Source organism: Neovison vison, chromosome X (assembly GCF_020171115.1).
Source record: "Neovison vison isolate M4711 chromosome X, ASM_NN_V1, whole genome shotgun sequence".
Classification (NCBI taxonomy): domain Eukaryota; kingdom Metazoa; phylum Chordata; class Mammalia; order Carnivora; family Mustelidae; genus Neogale; species Neogale vison.
This window is the reverse complement of record NC_058105.1, coordinates 114,202,066-114,217,886: the sequence shown is the minus strand read 5'-3', so window position 1 is coordinate 114,217,886 and position 15,821 is coordinate 114,202,066. Positions and strand designations below refer to the sequence as shown.

At 36.8% G+C, this 15,821-nt stretch overlaps 1 protein-coding gene across 5 annotated transcripts in view; it reads left to right on the top strand.

Moving 5' to 3' along the window:
* MBTPS2 (membrane bound transcription factor peptidase, site 2) overlaps window positions 1-14,967 on the top strand; it is a 46,322-nt gene extending 31,355 nt beyond the window's left edge. Inside the window, exons 8-12 of one of the 5 annotated variants that reach the window (XM_044235901.1) lie at window positions 2,262-2,356; window positions 2,702-2,897; window positions 4,281-4,356; window positions 6,060-6,278; window positions 14,806-14,967. In XM_044235901.1, coding sequence (XP_044091836.1) covers window positions 2,262-2,356; window positions 2,702-2,897; window positions 4,281-4,356; window positions 6,060-6,278; window positions 14,806-14,857 — 638 coding nt within the window. In that variant the 3' untranslated portion in view covers window positions 14,858-14,967. Of the gene's footprint in view, window positions 1-2,261; window positions 2,357-2,701; window positions 2,898-4,280; window positions 4,357-6,059; window positions 6,798-6,986; window positions 8,975-14,805 lie in introns of those variants that run through there. The other 4 variants (XM_044235902.1, XM_044235900.1, XM_044235903.1 and 1 more) reach the window with 4 other exon arrangements.
* The last annotated feature ends 854 nt before the right edge of the window (window positions 14,968-15,821 follow it).

The window sequence follows — 15,821 nt, the reverse complement described above, 5'->3', positions numbered from 1 at the left end:
AGCCTGAATTGGTAAAAAATAAAAAATCCTAAACAACTTTTTACCTTATACTTTACAGTTAGGGCTGATGAATGATTACAGGCACAGGTTTGTCTGTGCCATTAGATAGTCACAGTTTGCTTTCATATTTCAAAGACAACTCATCATCCAAAATTTAAATACCTGTTCAATTATGCTAAGAAAACAAATCAAAACTACCCACACAGCCAAGCAATGCAGAGAAGAAACTGATTTATCAGCTAGTTTTTGTCACCTCTGTTTTGTTCTTCGTTTTATGTTGGCCAAGGAAAGATGGTGACAGTCTAACCAATACAAGATGTCTTTTTTCCTTTCTTTTTTAAGTAGGATCCCCACTGGGTGTGGAGCCCAGTGCAGGGCTGAACTCTCCACCCTGAGATCAAGACCTGAGCCGAGATCAGGTGTCAGATACTTAAGGGACTGAGTCACCCAGGCACCCCTCAAATAACCTAGTTTTTTTTTTAAAACTGTTTTGGGGTGTCTGGCTGGCTCAGTAGTAGGGCATCTGACTCTTGAGCTCAGGGTCAGGAGTTCAAGCCAACCGTTGGGTATAGAGATCACTTAAATAAATAAAACTTTTTTTAAAAAAAAACCCTTAAAAGCAAACAACAACTGATGGCAAAAATAGAAAATCCTTATAAAATCACATTGCACATCGACTAAAATTTTCATGCCAGTGCTCCTGAAGACACTCTTGTAATAGCAAAACTTCCTGTGGACTGGAAAAATATACTTTTTTTTTTTTGGTAGTTCTGTGGTAACTTTGCTCTTGAGTCTATCTTCCTCAGCACATCTGAGTATGGTAGTGCGAATATAAGATTCTAAGTTTAATTGGTCCCTGCTGCACATCGATTTATGCTTTACAAGTTTGATATGCTGAATACAGGAAACCTCCCAAAATAAATACATGGAAATAATTTTTTATCCCACCTGTATCAATGACTTAGTTTTCTTATTCTGCCCTAAATACAAGTGAGGCAGTCTAGCAAAGAACTTTTAAAAATAAATGAATAATGAGAATAAGTAGTTGCCCTGTTTCCATTGTCTTCCAAAAACGGTAACTGGATTACTGGTAGGCAGTCAAATATTGCACATCTCTGGGGTCAAACTGGGCTGCCCTGGTTTTATGAGGAAAGCCCCAAGGTAAGCATGGAGGTAAGATAGATAGTTGCTATAATAGGGATTTTAGGGATAAGAGCCTCTTAGGCATCCTCTCGCCCATTCTGCTAACACTACAATGCAGGAACTGAGTAGTAATCCTAGATCAGTAGCATTATAGCTGCTAATAGTGGCTCAGTAAATATTTGTGCTTGACCTGATGGAGTTATTGCAAAACCTGCTGAGTCCCTGGAACTCCAGCTTTATTTGTAGGTAAGTTTATGTGAGGACAGGTAATCTAGGGTAAGTACTGCTTCTTTTTTAAAAATTTATTTATTTGACAGAGAGATCACAACTAGGCAGAGAGGCAGGCAGAGAGAGAGGGGAGGCAGGCTCCCCGCTGAGCAGAGAGCCTGATGCGGGGCTCCATCCCAGGACTCTGAGATCATGACCTGAGCCGAAGGCAGAGGCTTAACCCACTGAGCGCCCCAGGCGCCCCTATAGTACTGCTTCTTTTTTTTTTTAAAGATTTTTATTTATTTTTTTGACAGGCAGAGATTACAAGTAGGCAGAGAGGCAGGCAGAGAGAGAGAGAGGAGGAAGCAGGCTCCCTGCCGAGCAGAGAGCCCGATGCGGGGCTCGATCTCAGGACTCTGGGATCATGACCTGAGCCAAAGGCAGAGGCTTTAACCCACTGAGCCACCCAGGCACCCCTAGTACTGCTTCTTGATTCCAAACTGGATGCATCTCTTTTTGTAGTATCATGTCCCTTTTTGTACCATAAAGTCACTGCAGCAAGTAGCCTGTCAAACTGAACCCTCAATCAATCATACAATTGTTTCCAAATTCATGTGAATTTTACTTACATTTTTTGTCTTGAAAACAAAATTTTTATTACAGATGTACTTCTGGGGTAGCCTGGGTGGCTCAGTCATTAAGCATCTGCCTTCAACTCAGGCCATGATTCCAGGGTCCTGGGATCAAGCCCCGCATCGGGCTCCCTGCCCACAGCAAGCCAGCTTCTCCCTCTCCCACTCCCACTGCTTGTGTTCCCTCTCTTGCTGTGTCTTTCTCTGTCAAATAAATAAGTAAAAAATTTTTTAAATGTATTTCTGTATAACAGATTCTAAATTATTTCTCTTCAGCATACAAACGGCTAGATGGTTCGACCGAATGCTGTAACAATCACAGCCTCACGGATGTGTGCTTTTCCTACAGAAATAACTTTAATAAGCGTTTGGTGAGTTGTCCCTTGCTTGTCTGATACAGTCTTTACAAAATAATCATATAGATTTAAAATGGAATCTCTGAAAACTTTTCCCTTTTGCTTCGTGTTGCTTTATTAACATTTCTACTTTTCACTTGTCACATTTCAACTGAGACTTTTCAACAATTTACAGGTGTGATACCTTATTTGGCCAAAGTGGAATATTTGAATCTAACTTATAGTAGGTGCACATAAATGGCATTTCTTCTCTGTGAATTTGTTCCTTATATTCTCTGTGACATAAAAGATATTAAAGAACTATAACTTTCTTGTTAGTAAATTATTTTTAGTATTGACTAATTAATATTTTGTTCATAGCACACATGCTTACCTGCCCGGAAAGCCGTTGAAGCCACGCAAGTTTGTAGAACCAATAAAGATTGTAAAAAAAGTTCAAGTTCAAGTTTCTGTATAATACCTTCTTTGGAAACTCATACTCGCTTAATAAAAGTGAAACATCCACCTCAAATTGATATGTTGTATGTAGGCCATCCACTGCACCTTCACTACACAGGTGAGTGTTTATTGTGGTCAACCCCCAAAATCATTAAGATGGTATATATTCTCCATGGCAGAAATTCAGTACAAATCCTATGTTAATTTTATTAATATAAATGTGACCACTTTTCAAAGTCTTATTGACTTGTTCTTAAGTGTTGTATAAAATTTACCATTAGGAAAATAATCTGAATTTATGAAGCAAGATGGAGCTGATTCCCATGTCTGCCTATAGAGAGTAATGTATTTTCTTTTCACCACCATTTATTCCCAAGTCACATAGGTGCTCTCTCAGATGTTCTCTGAGAGCTTTTTACATCTCTCCAAACTCCCAGAACAGTGGCAGAGCAACATATCCCAGAGAATCCAGGAGTTATCGTGTTAAGACTATAATTTGTATGTAACACATGAATTTTATATGAATATAAATTTCAAAACTGGGCCAGCATAATTGTTTCAACAGTGGCTACATGATTGGACTAAATAGATAGCTTCTCCATATGGATGAAGATCATATAATCTAACTCATTTTGCTGTTTTTTTTATAACAATTGCATTGAAATATAATTCACATACCATGTATTTGACCGTTTTAGGGTGTACAATTGAAGAGTTTTTAATATATTCAGAGTTGTGTCACCATCACCACAATCTAGGTCTAGAATATTTTCATCACCCCAAAAAAGAAACCCCATATCCATTAAGCAGTCAGTTCTCATTTCTTCCCAACCCCGCCCCCCACCTCTTGGCAACCACAAATCTACTTTCTATAAGTTTGCCTGTTCCTACATTTCATATAAGTAGAATATTTTGTGACTGACTTCTCTCACTTAGTATAATATATTTAAGGTTCATCCATGGTGTAGCAGGCAACAGTATGCCCTTCCTTTTTATGGCCAAATATTCCATTCTGTGGACATACCACATTCTCTTTATTCATTCCTCAGTTGATGAATATGTAGGTTTTATGTTACTCTTTAAAACGCTCTCCCATTGCTTCATAGTCATATTCTGAGTTACAACCTGGGTCATTCTTCTTTTTAATTAATAGTTAGAATTAATATGATTTTAAGGTTATACCTCTTTGAAGGATAAGGACTCTTGATAAATTCTGCCATAGTTTTTAAGTCAGTCTCTGTATTTGGTAGTCATACTTGGTATACAGTTGAATATAAGTACACACTGGGACATGAATTTCTATATTCCACTATATTAATTAGGTGTTCTAGAATAATTGTTTTATATGTGGGGCATATAGGCTGCCTGCATATGTTTGGGAAGGGTTTTCTCAACCAATTTAATAGGCTAGCCTAATTTTTGACCATATAGAAAAAATTTTTATAATACTATTACTTACCTGTATGAACAATATTCATTATTCCTTATTTTTCTTTTTTAGTGAGCATCACCAGTTTTATCCCACGTTTCAACTTTCTAAGCATAGATCTGCCTGTGGTTGTGGAGACATTTGTCAAGTATCCTTTCTGGTGTGAAGAATGTTTTTAAAAGTGTTACTTGGAACATGATCAGGCTTACCTTGAATAGAGCATGCACGTACCTTATAATATCGATTGATTGCTAACAACTAAAAAGGAGACTTTAAAGTTGAAAAAGATCAAATTGTAACTAGGAGGGAAGAAGTCACAGGAGAGAGAGAGAGATCAGGGAAGGAAAAAAGTTAAGATATGGAAGAAGAGGAACCGAGACTATAAATTGGGAGTTGAGAGTTGAATTTACTGATCTAAGGCCCCTTAGTAAGTTTATAAAGATTGAAAGCTTCAATTTCTACCACGGTGACGAATTCTGCCCTGTCTGAGCCCGTTAACTCTGACTAAATGGAGGAATGAGAAAGGGAGATTGAACTGGTTTCCACTATCAAAATAGCAATTCAGAGGACAATATCTTGAGTTCTTCAGCTTATTTTGTTTGAATATAAAACTTGATTTTTTAAATCCATCATTATGAAGAATCTGAACAAACTGAGCAGTTTGTAAGGGTTCTTTCTTTTTGTCACTTTTTTTTAAAACTTTCTAGATTTTAAGTTTATCTTTTTTTTCAATTCCATTGTAGTTAACATTACAGTGTTATATCAGTTTCACGTGCACAATACATATTTTTGTCGCTTTTAAATCATCTTCATTTCTTTCCTCAATAATTTGCAGAAATGTGAAAGGGAAAACAAATGAGCAGTTACTGGAAAATATGTACAGTCAAGATTGTACCTTGTAGATTGTACTTTTGTCTCAGAGATTTATGATAGACATAACCTTATAGATGATAATAAAATAGTTATGTTATAGTTATATTTACTCTATCACCTCATAGATAATAGTAAAATAGAGTTGAAGGGGCCAAAATCTTCATGTTTCCTAAGATAAGTTAGTACTTTGTAAGGATCAAAAAGTGATTTTCCCTTATTTCTAATTGCTTCCACATTCCTTTCCCTCCTTGTGTCATTAGAAGATTACAAAGACTCAATCTTCCTCTGAGTTTGTTATCGATTGCTTTAGTTTGCAAATGGTTGGCCTTTATTTTTCTAGTCAAGGTTTTTGAGCTTTGCCTGGGTGGCTCAGTGGGTTAAAGCCTCTGACTTCGGCTCGGGTCATGATCCCGGGGTCCTGGGATCGAGCCCCGCATCGGGCTCTCTGCTCTGCAGGGAGCCTGCTTTCTCCCCCCTCTCTCTCTGCCCTCCTCTCTGCCTACTTGTGATTTCTCTCTCTCTGTCAAATAAATAAAATCTTTAAAAAAAATAATACAAATGATTTGTTTGAAATAGTAGAGATCTGGATTGCCTGGGTGGCTATCAGTTGAGCGGCCAGCTCTTGGTTTTTGGCTCAAGTCATTGTCTCAGGGTTGTGGGATCAAACCCCTCATGGGGCTCTTTGCTCAGTGAGAAGTCTGCTTCAGGATTCTCTCTCTCTCCCCATCTGCCCATCCCCCTTGCTCACCCACGTTCTCTCTCTCTCTCTCTCTCTCTCAAATAAATCTTTTAAAAAATAAATAAGTAAATACCAGGATCTAAGAAGGAATATCCTATACTAGTGGGCAGAAATTTAAAGAAAGGAGGGAAGTCAAGTATAATCTCAAATGTAGTCCTAGTAAAATATCTTCTTCTGATTACTAAATGTGTGTTTTCCACTCAGACTTCACAGTCGGCTCCTTAACTCATTTCAACCAGGTACCTGATTTCTCTTTCAGGAGCTCTGGCTATTGTTAATGCAGTGCCCTGCTTTGCCTTGGATGGTCAGTGGATTTTAAACTCTTTCCTAGATGCTACCCTTACCTCAGTGATTGGAGACAATGATATCAAAGATCTGATAGGATTTTTCATCTTGCTTGGTGGTAGTGTACTTCTGGCTGCCAACGTGACCCTGGGACTCTGGATGGTTACAGCACGGTAATGTTTGCACTCATCATGCAGAATGATACTTTATATGAAAGAGAAAGCATTTCCTTAAAATTACATTTTAACCAACAACTTTAAGCTCCTCCTGTATCAGAATATCCAAACTCTGAATGGGGGATAAACAGAAGAAATGAAAGGCATAGTCCCTGACCACATCCTAATTTTAAAGACTGAACTTAACAAATTTCAGATGCTTGTGAAACAGTTTCTAAACAAGTGAAAATTTATATTAAACCATTCTGTGTGACTACATATCATACTGCAGTAGTGTAAAGGAGAAGAGAATTGGGTGGAATTAATTGGGGCAAACTTTCTGAAAAAGCATCATTAACCCAGATTTGAAGAAGACCAAACTCTGGCCAAGTGGAAGGGTGAGCATTTCCTTGGCCTACATATCTTGTCTTTTTTCTTAGTTTGAAAAGTATTTTAAGATTTATTGATATATTATTTTGTACTCTGACAACTGAGGTCTGATTACAATTAATAAAATTCTATAAAAGCATCAGCTGACATGAAAGGGAAAATCTTTGTTAAATGATACCAAATAAGGGAACAAAGTAGGAAGTAGGGCTTACAATGACACATGCTTTGCCCTACAAGAGTTGCCTCTTTGATAAAGTGTCCCCATACGTACCCTCATAAAGCAGCACTGTGTTCTGACATTAAGAGTGAGCTATAAGAAGTATCTTCCACTTGCAGCATGTGAGCTGAGGAAGTTAAAGTTGAGCGTCAGAACTGAGCCTGGTCTTCTTACAGATCACGAGACAGATCTGCTGCAATCCTGGTTACCATTCTCCACAAAGCTTTGAAGCTCAAAACCCTTTCAGGGTAGACGTTTTCTCTTGTGCTGCTGGGGTTATCTGCGGCCTAGGTCCTGGGTTCCTGCCTTCAAGGAGCAACTACCTTAAGCTCTCAACCATACTCTGTCCTCACCAGCAGCTTCCATGTTTCTCTGTATTGACTGTAAACACCCAGTCCTTGCTTTCCATCTTTCTCCTAAGCTACCTCTATGGGTCCACAGAAGACTTGGTAGTACAGTGAGAATGACTACACATGAGTACAGATGTGGATTTGCCAGAGCCTGGGAACTGACTCTTGAGCCCAAAAGAGCCCTGAGTAGTTCAAGGTCTTTTGGACTGGAGCTGGAACCCTGGAAGACCCAGGAAGTCAACAGGCCACTGTGAAGCTCTTGGTCTTCTAAAGAAGTGTCTGAGTGTACTGTTCTTTGTTGAAAAATACGTGCTTCCTTCATACACTCAAGAACATTAACAACTGTGTACCCAACTTTTTCACTAAGTGAGGCATTCCTTGGGGTTCACCTTTTTCTGATTATTGAGCTGCTCTTCAGCAATAAAGGTTTTTAATTTTTAAGAAGTTCTTTAGACTGTATTGCAAGTTTGCCTGCCTTCTTAAATAGAAATTATTTATTGAGTATACTGTTAAGATTTTATGAATGACTTGATGTCATCAGTTATTACCACTACTAAAATCATACAAGTTATTCTTTTATCCCAGGAAAAAGGTGGTTGTTGTATTCTTAGGTAGATAGTCATTCGGGATCAAAGTCTGTTAGCAGAGAGCTCAGACCTGTTTAGATAATAGAACTTGGAGAATACCATGAAATACTTGCATAATTAATTTGATAACATGAACTATGCAGTTTACTAATGAACATGTTGTATATGTGCAGGTCAGTTTTTTAAAACAAAAAAATTTTAATAGAGGAAATCCTACCCATTAACTTCTTTTTCTGGGTGGGGAAAAAAAAACAGCTACAACCAAACACCTCACTTTCTTGTAGCATTTGAACATCTTGGTCTCTTGCTCTATAGGGTCGGGATTTGAGAACCACTCTTATTAGGATAATGAGCAGATCAGTTGCATTTGCATAGAAATGGCCTCATCGTGTAAGATAGGAAATATTATCTGTTGTCTCTTAGCTTGATTGTGGGCACTTCTAGAGCAAGGACCATGCCATACTCAGCTTTGCATCCCTGGCACAGTGCATGAGACATCATAAATACTTAATAAACGTGGTTGAATGAATGATGAATACTGGTATTTATGGATTAGAAAAGCATGTCTCTATTTAAGTAAGCTATGAATAGTATTATTGAATATTTACTGTAAATATATGTTAACAACAAAATAACTTGGAAGGTCTTTGTGTCCCTAGTATATTATCATCTTTATGAAAATAACCCATTTTGGTTAATGTAGAGCAATTAGAAAAATGAATTACTTTGAGGATTTGAAAAAAATGTGCTTTCTGTGTTGTCACATTGTTCAACAGTACTTTATTTTCAGTGTTCTACTCTACATTGTTTACATTTTCCACAGTTTTTTAAATCACCTACAATGTGTAAAGAACATATATATTCTTTTCATCTCAGTTGGAAAAGACATGCGTTTTAACTTGACCTTTTGATAATCGTTCTTATAGGGTCATTGTCATCTATTCTAACAGCAAATTTTAGACAGGCACTTCATGGATACATGGCTCTCCGTCATCAGTTTGTCCTGTGGTATTTATTGAATGTCCACATACTAATTAATGGTGCACAGGTATTTTTTTCTATGGATCTTTCTTTCAACTATGCTGTAATTCATTCTTAGTATTCAAGTTGAAGATACCATAGCCGCTGGCATTTGATGTTTAGCAATAAAAGAATAAATGTGTACCAGCACTCTGTGTTTTATCATATCTATGTATTGTCTTTTTTTAAAAAAAACGTGTTCTTTTCTACCAAAAGTGTTCCCTTTACATACAGTGTGTGATCTTCATATTTAAATTCTTGTTTCTAAAAGCAACCTTCAGTTTCCACTCAAGCAGTCCTTATATGAAAGTTGTTGCGGGCCACAGAAAGAAGTCTTAAAAAAATTGTATTTGAGAGAAAAAGATAGCGAGAGAGAGCATAAGTGGGGAGAGGAAGAAGCAGGTTCCTAGCCGAGGAAGGAGCCTGATGTGGGACCCAATCCTAAGACCCTGTGATCATGATCTGAGCCGAAGGTGGACACTTAACTAACTGAGTCACCCAGGCACCTGAAAGAAATCTTTTTTAAATAAGATTCCTGTGCTCCGGCTACTGTTTTAGAGGACTGTCACGTTTCCTTTCAGTAGTGTCCAACAGAAGTCTTCTCTGTTTCTTAGGAATTCATGGAAAAGTATTTCAACTCTGACATTTGGTTCATCTTGAACTTTTGCTCTAGCATTCCCTCCCTTGTCCACAGTGCCAGCCTCAATCTCTCTCCCTCTCTTCCTCTCTCTCCCCCTCCCCTCTCTCTCTCTTTCCCTCTCTACAACCCCCCCCACACACACACGGGCACATATTCTCTTTCTAGATTACCTAAAGGCCAGATAAAATAGGCTGGAAATTTAGCCCAAATCCTGATTGGCTGGCATCATTCCCCTCCTCCTTTTTGCCTCTGATCCCATTCTGCTACATTTAAGAGCCACAAGTCTAGATGACTGATTATCTAAACCACGTTTTTTAGCAGCTTAAGATAGAATTAAATACTATAAAATCTACCTGTTTAATATGTACAATTCACTGGGTAAACTTCTTTCAATGACTACTCAAAAAACAATAGTATGCATAAGCTTTAGTATAAACTAAATTTAAGCAAATGAACATGTGATAAAACACTGGAAAGTAAGATAATGTTTCATTTATTTCACAGCTTTTAACTTGCAAGTGGTTTTCAATACTAGAATAGAGTTTAAATAAATCATTTTTAAGGTTAAGCATGTAAAGGGGTGCCTGGCTGGCTCAGTCAGTAGAGCATGCAGCTCTTGATCTCAGAGCTGTGAGTTCAAGTCCCATGCTGGGTGTAGAGATTACTTAATAAAGCATGTGAAGGTGCCTTGGGTGGCTCAGTCAGTTAAGCATCCTACTCCTGATTTTGACTCAGGTCATGACTCAAGGCTGTGAGATTGAACCCCGTGTCAGGCTCTATGCTGGATGCAGAGGGATTCTATCTCCCTCTCCCTCTGCCCTTCCCCCTGCTTAAAAAAAAAAAAAGATAAAGCATGTGGATATATTTTCTTTAAGACAATACAGTTTTTTTAAAAGATTTTTTTTTTTAATTTGACAGATCACAAGTAGGCAGAGAGGCAGGCGTGGGGGCGGGGAGTCAGGCTCCCTGCTAAGCAGAGCCCAACGTGGGGCTCCATCCCAGGACCCTGAGACCATGACCTGGGCCAAAGGCAGAGGCTTAACCCACTGAGCCACCCAGGCACCCCGAGGTAATACACCTTTTTAATCAGTGTATTTGCAAGCTCCTCTTGGTGTTTTGGCCATATCTTAGTTTTATTTAGCTAAAGATTGATGGATATTCAATAATCATCCCTTCTTATTAACTGATCGTTTCTCAGATTTTTCTGCTGATGTGCTCCTGACACTCTTCAGAAGAGAGAAAAAATGCAGAAAGATCTAAGAATAGAACCCTCTTCATTGGCTGTCCATCCTACAAAATTGAAGTCTTGCTTTATCTTAAGTTTATGTAAATTTTGCACTCAGTCTAGTATCTAAAACCAGTTCTCTTAAACATACGAAACTCTAAACTGTGAAAGAATTAGATGCTAAGAATATTAATATTTTTTCCATATCTAAAACACATTGATAGAAGCAGTTTATAACAGCTGATCTGTAGACTAGTGACAGTCTATGATGGTGTTTTTGTCTATCTCTAGTGAAATGAGAAAAATATGTTAAATCTAATTACAAAATAAGGCAAATATATTTTTGTTGTTATAAGGTGCCTGCTACCCTTTATCAAGGAGTTCTCCTTTATTTAGATTATGGAAACATATACTTATTAACTTAGCACTTCTAGATTGCTCTGCAGAATGTCTAACTGACCCTCATCAGCAAGGCATGAGGGTTCCATGTTTCCCCATGCCCTTCCCTCCACCCGAATTGTCTGACTTTCATGTTCTCACAGATGTGTACAAAATGTATTTACTTTTTTTTTAAAGATTTTATTTATTTAAGTGATAGAGATTACAAACAGGCAGAGAGGCAGGCAGAGAGAGGGGAGGAAGCAGGCTCCCCGCTGAGCAGAGAACCCGATGCGGGGCTCGATCCCAGGACTCCGAGATCATGACCTGAGCCAAAGGCAGCGGCTTACCCACTGAGCCACCCAGGCGCCCCCAAAATGTATTTACTTTTAATTGGCATTTCTCGATTAATAAAGTTGGGCATCCATATACTTGTTTAGCCACTTAGATTTTTCATTTTGCCAAGTGCTTATTGATATCCTTTGCCGGGCTGTCCATTGAGTTTACTAAATTTTTCTTATTGATCCATAAGAATTTTTTGTATATTCTAGATTAGGAGTCAACAAACTGCAGCCTGCAAGCCAAATCCTGCTCACCACCTAGTTTTGTAAATAAGGATTTCTTAGAACATAGCCCCATTCAGCGGCACCTGGGTGGCTCAGTCATTTGAGCCTCTGACTCTTGACTTTGGCTCAGGCCATTATCTTGGGGTCTTGGGATTCAAGCCCCTCTTCAGTTTCTGCACTCAATGGGGAGTTTGCTGGAGATTCGCTCTCTCCCTCTGCCCTTCCCCTGCTCTCTCGCTCTCTCTTTCTCTCTCTCTGAAATAAATCAATATTTTTAAAAAACACAGCTACATTCATTCATTTATATATTGTGTATGGCCCTGTTCATGCTACAACAGCAGAGTTGAGCAGTTCCAACAAAGACCATATGACCTCCAAAGCCTAAAATATTTACTGTTTATAGAACAGCCCATGTTCTAGATATCAATCTCTTGTCCATCTTAGATGTTGCAAATAATTTTTCCATCTGTCACCCATTTATAAGTTTTATTCATGAGGTTTTGTCATTGAACAAGTGTATCTTTAGTTTGATACAGTAAAATCCATTAATTTTTTGAGTCCTGTCCTTTTCCAAAGTCACAGAAATATTCTACAATTTCTTCTATTTACTTTAGAGTTGTACTTTCACAATGAGATCTTTGATTTCTACAATATGTGGTGTGAGGTAGGAAATCCAGGTTCCAGGTTTATTTTTCTATGTAGCATGAACTATTTTTAAAAATAGATATAACAGTATTTTCCTTTTTAAGATTGTTAAAGCAGTTTACATGAAGTTCTTAATATGGTGCCTGGAATGTTCAAGATATTATATACTTAAATTACTTATTTTCATAATGCAGAATTATGACATAAATTTGCCTTGACATCCCTGATCACACAGTGTCAGATCCTGCCTCCTTTTGATATGCCTCCTTGGCTTCCACTGCCTTTGGGCTCGCTCTTGTTGTCCAGATGTCTTCCAGTCCTTGACCCTTTAAAATATTTCTTCCTCCAATCAAAATGAGCCAAAAATCATAATACTTAAGATGTTGGCTAAAGATTTTGCTCAGTGAAACAATTCAAAATGACCTTTGTGGGTATGTGTACTGATAGTAACTTGGGCAATTAAACCTGCTCTTACCCAAACATTTTAACTCAGAAGGACACATTGTGATGAACCAATATGAGAGAGAATTTGGGGTAGAATGGACTTTGAGGACTACATCAGATTATAGAAAGCTGTCTACTCTGTGCACAGTTTAGGATATTGTATTTCAAAATAAGCTATTTTTTTTACGTGTTCATTTTATTTGGCATTAATTAATTAGAAAAGAGGCTAAGCTTTCTTTTTTAATGTGTGTTCTTATGTAGGTTTTTAAATCCACATCATTTGTCCCTCTTTCCCTGCAGTAATCTTCACCTTCTTACTACTTTTCATTACTCAGGACTCATATTTGTTGCAAGAGTTTACAAATACATTTGACCATACCTTACCTTCTCTTATAGGTCCCTGACTTTAATACTTTATTCCTAGCATTGTTTTCTTCCCTTTCAGTCACTTTGTTTCCCTCCTTTAATGGCTTCTAATTTTCTTTCTAGGCTGTATGTATCACCAGAAATCCACAATGGGAAGTAGGTAGCACTTTGCAGTTTACAGAATGTTCACTTCTCCAGTCCAGGGCATCCCCTTTTTTGTTACAGAAATACCTGGGAAAAAGAAGTTGATAATCAGGAATTTACTTGGAGAGTACAGAATTGGAACAGAAGGAGGGAGATAATGTGATTCCTTTGGCCTTTATAGAAAAACAATTTTCTTACTAAAAAAGAAATACACATTTGTTATAGAAAACATCTTAAAGTAAATTGTAATTGGAAAATAGGATTATATTATAGATTAACTGGTAAACTGCTTTTTAAACTTTATCATGTATTATAAACAATTTTCAATGTTATTAATACTCTAGTGTTATTTAAATGGATATATAATATTGCAGCATTGAATATACCATATTTTTTCTTTTTTTTTTTTTTTGTTTTTAAAGTAAGGTCTATGGCCACCATGGGGCTTAAATTCACAACCCCGAGATCAAGAGTCACATGCTCTACCAACTGAACCAGCCAGGCACACCTGAATATGACATAATTAACCAACCCCTATTATTTCCAGTTTTGCAGTGTTATAAACAGAGCAGTTAGGGACATACTTATAACTGAGTCTTTTTGCATATCTATGATTTTTTGGATAATTCTAGAAACTCTTATGATAATCTTAAGAGAAAAATTACTGTCTCAAAATGTGAATGTTTTATATATACATATTGCCTTGTTGCGTTTACATTTTTTCTCTTAATTAGATATGTAAAATAGCATCTCATTTTAATTTGCATTTCCTTGATGAGAAAAAATGTTGAACATTTTAAAATGTATTTATTGGCCATTGTGTTATTTTCATTTATTCCCATCCTTCGCCCGTTTTTCATGGGAATGATTATTGTCTTACTGCTTTTCATCATAAGCTCAGCTCTGCCATTTGATTTGTTACATGTGAATAAATTAAAACTACATTTAAGTATAATGCTAATGCTTATTTTTACATTTTTATATATCCTGATGTGTCAACCTTTGCCTTATGTTTTCTACCTTTGGCGAAATGTTTTCAGAGTCTTATCAAGATTTTATAAATATTCACAAACATTTTATGATCATTTTATGACTTCATTTTTTTCAAATATTATAATCTTTAATTTACAAGCAATGTATTTTGATGTTGGTGCAAAGTAGGAATATAACCTTGTGCTTTGTTATCCCCAAATGATTAGCCAGTCATCTGAAAGGAGATGGCTAGTCTTAAGAGATATTTCATGCCAGCCAAGAAGTCATGAATTTATATCCTTTGGAGAGAATGGATATAATATGTGAAATTATCTCTCATTTAATAAACCATTCTTATTCATATAGGAGGCAGCTATTTATTATTAACTTTTTCAATTTAAATTGAGAATATGTCTTGTACTTTAATTGACAAGAGTCCTTAAATCATTTTTTTCCCTGAGGCATTTTTAGCTTTATTGAAATAGTGTTTCTCATTCCTAAGCAATATAGATTAGCAATCTGGAGATTATCCTTAATATATATATCATTATCTAAAAGGTTCTGTTTTCATCATCTTCTTAATTATTTTTTTGCTTCTTAGATTTTCAAGCTTTAATTCCTCTCTCTGTGGATTGTTTAATATTAGTCTTTAAAGGTTAAAAAGAAAACTGTCTTTGGAATAGATGTCCAGACTTTAAAGTAAGTATCTTATCTTCATCTGTTTTAATTATATAATGATTAAGTTTGAAACACTGCATTCCTTGATTACTTGTTCACATATATGCATTTTTAGTCATACTTTAAAATCATGAAAATAAGAGATAATAAAGATATTATGAATGTGTATTTTATTTCTTATAAAATTTGAATAAGGGTACTTTTTTCCCCATTCAAAATGTTTTTCCTCTGAGATCATTGTAGTTGGTTTTTAAATTTGCCAAATTTTAGAATATGACTCTTGTAAATGCGCTATTCCAGGAGATGGTTGTTGGATTTGAAAGTTTCCATTTTTTTGCTTATTCCCATTCTATAGCCACTAGAACTGATACAAATATTCTTCCATTCATTTAGGAACCATTTATTGCATACTTACTGTGTTCTTGGCACGGTTCTGGGCTCTGAGGATACAGCAATAAATAAGTCAATTTTTTTTCTTTTGTATTTTGTAAGGAAAAAATACCATCTATTTTTAAAAGAAAATATATATGCTAAGCATTACTAAATGTTTCAGGCATGGGGTGACAAGAGATTAAGCCAAGAAGGTTGGTAGAGGCCAGGTCCTACAAATATGTTTTGGACTTTAGCCTAATTGCAAGTGGGAAGTGTTTGGAAGTTTCAAGCGAAAGAGTGACATAATCATATTTGCATTTTGTGGATCACCTTGACAAAGGCTAAAGCATAGGTTGGAGGGAGGCAAGTCTGGAGGCAGGGAAATGGGTGAGGAGACTATTTCACTATTTTCGGCAAGAGCTGATGGTGATATAAAATAGGATGGTGATAGTAGAGGTTGAAAGAGAGAAAGACAAATCAAAAGTAGGATCCACTCTATTTGATGGTTTCATGTGGTTTAGATTCAGGAAGGAGTCAAGAAGACTTCAGGTTTCTGGCTTGGACAAT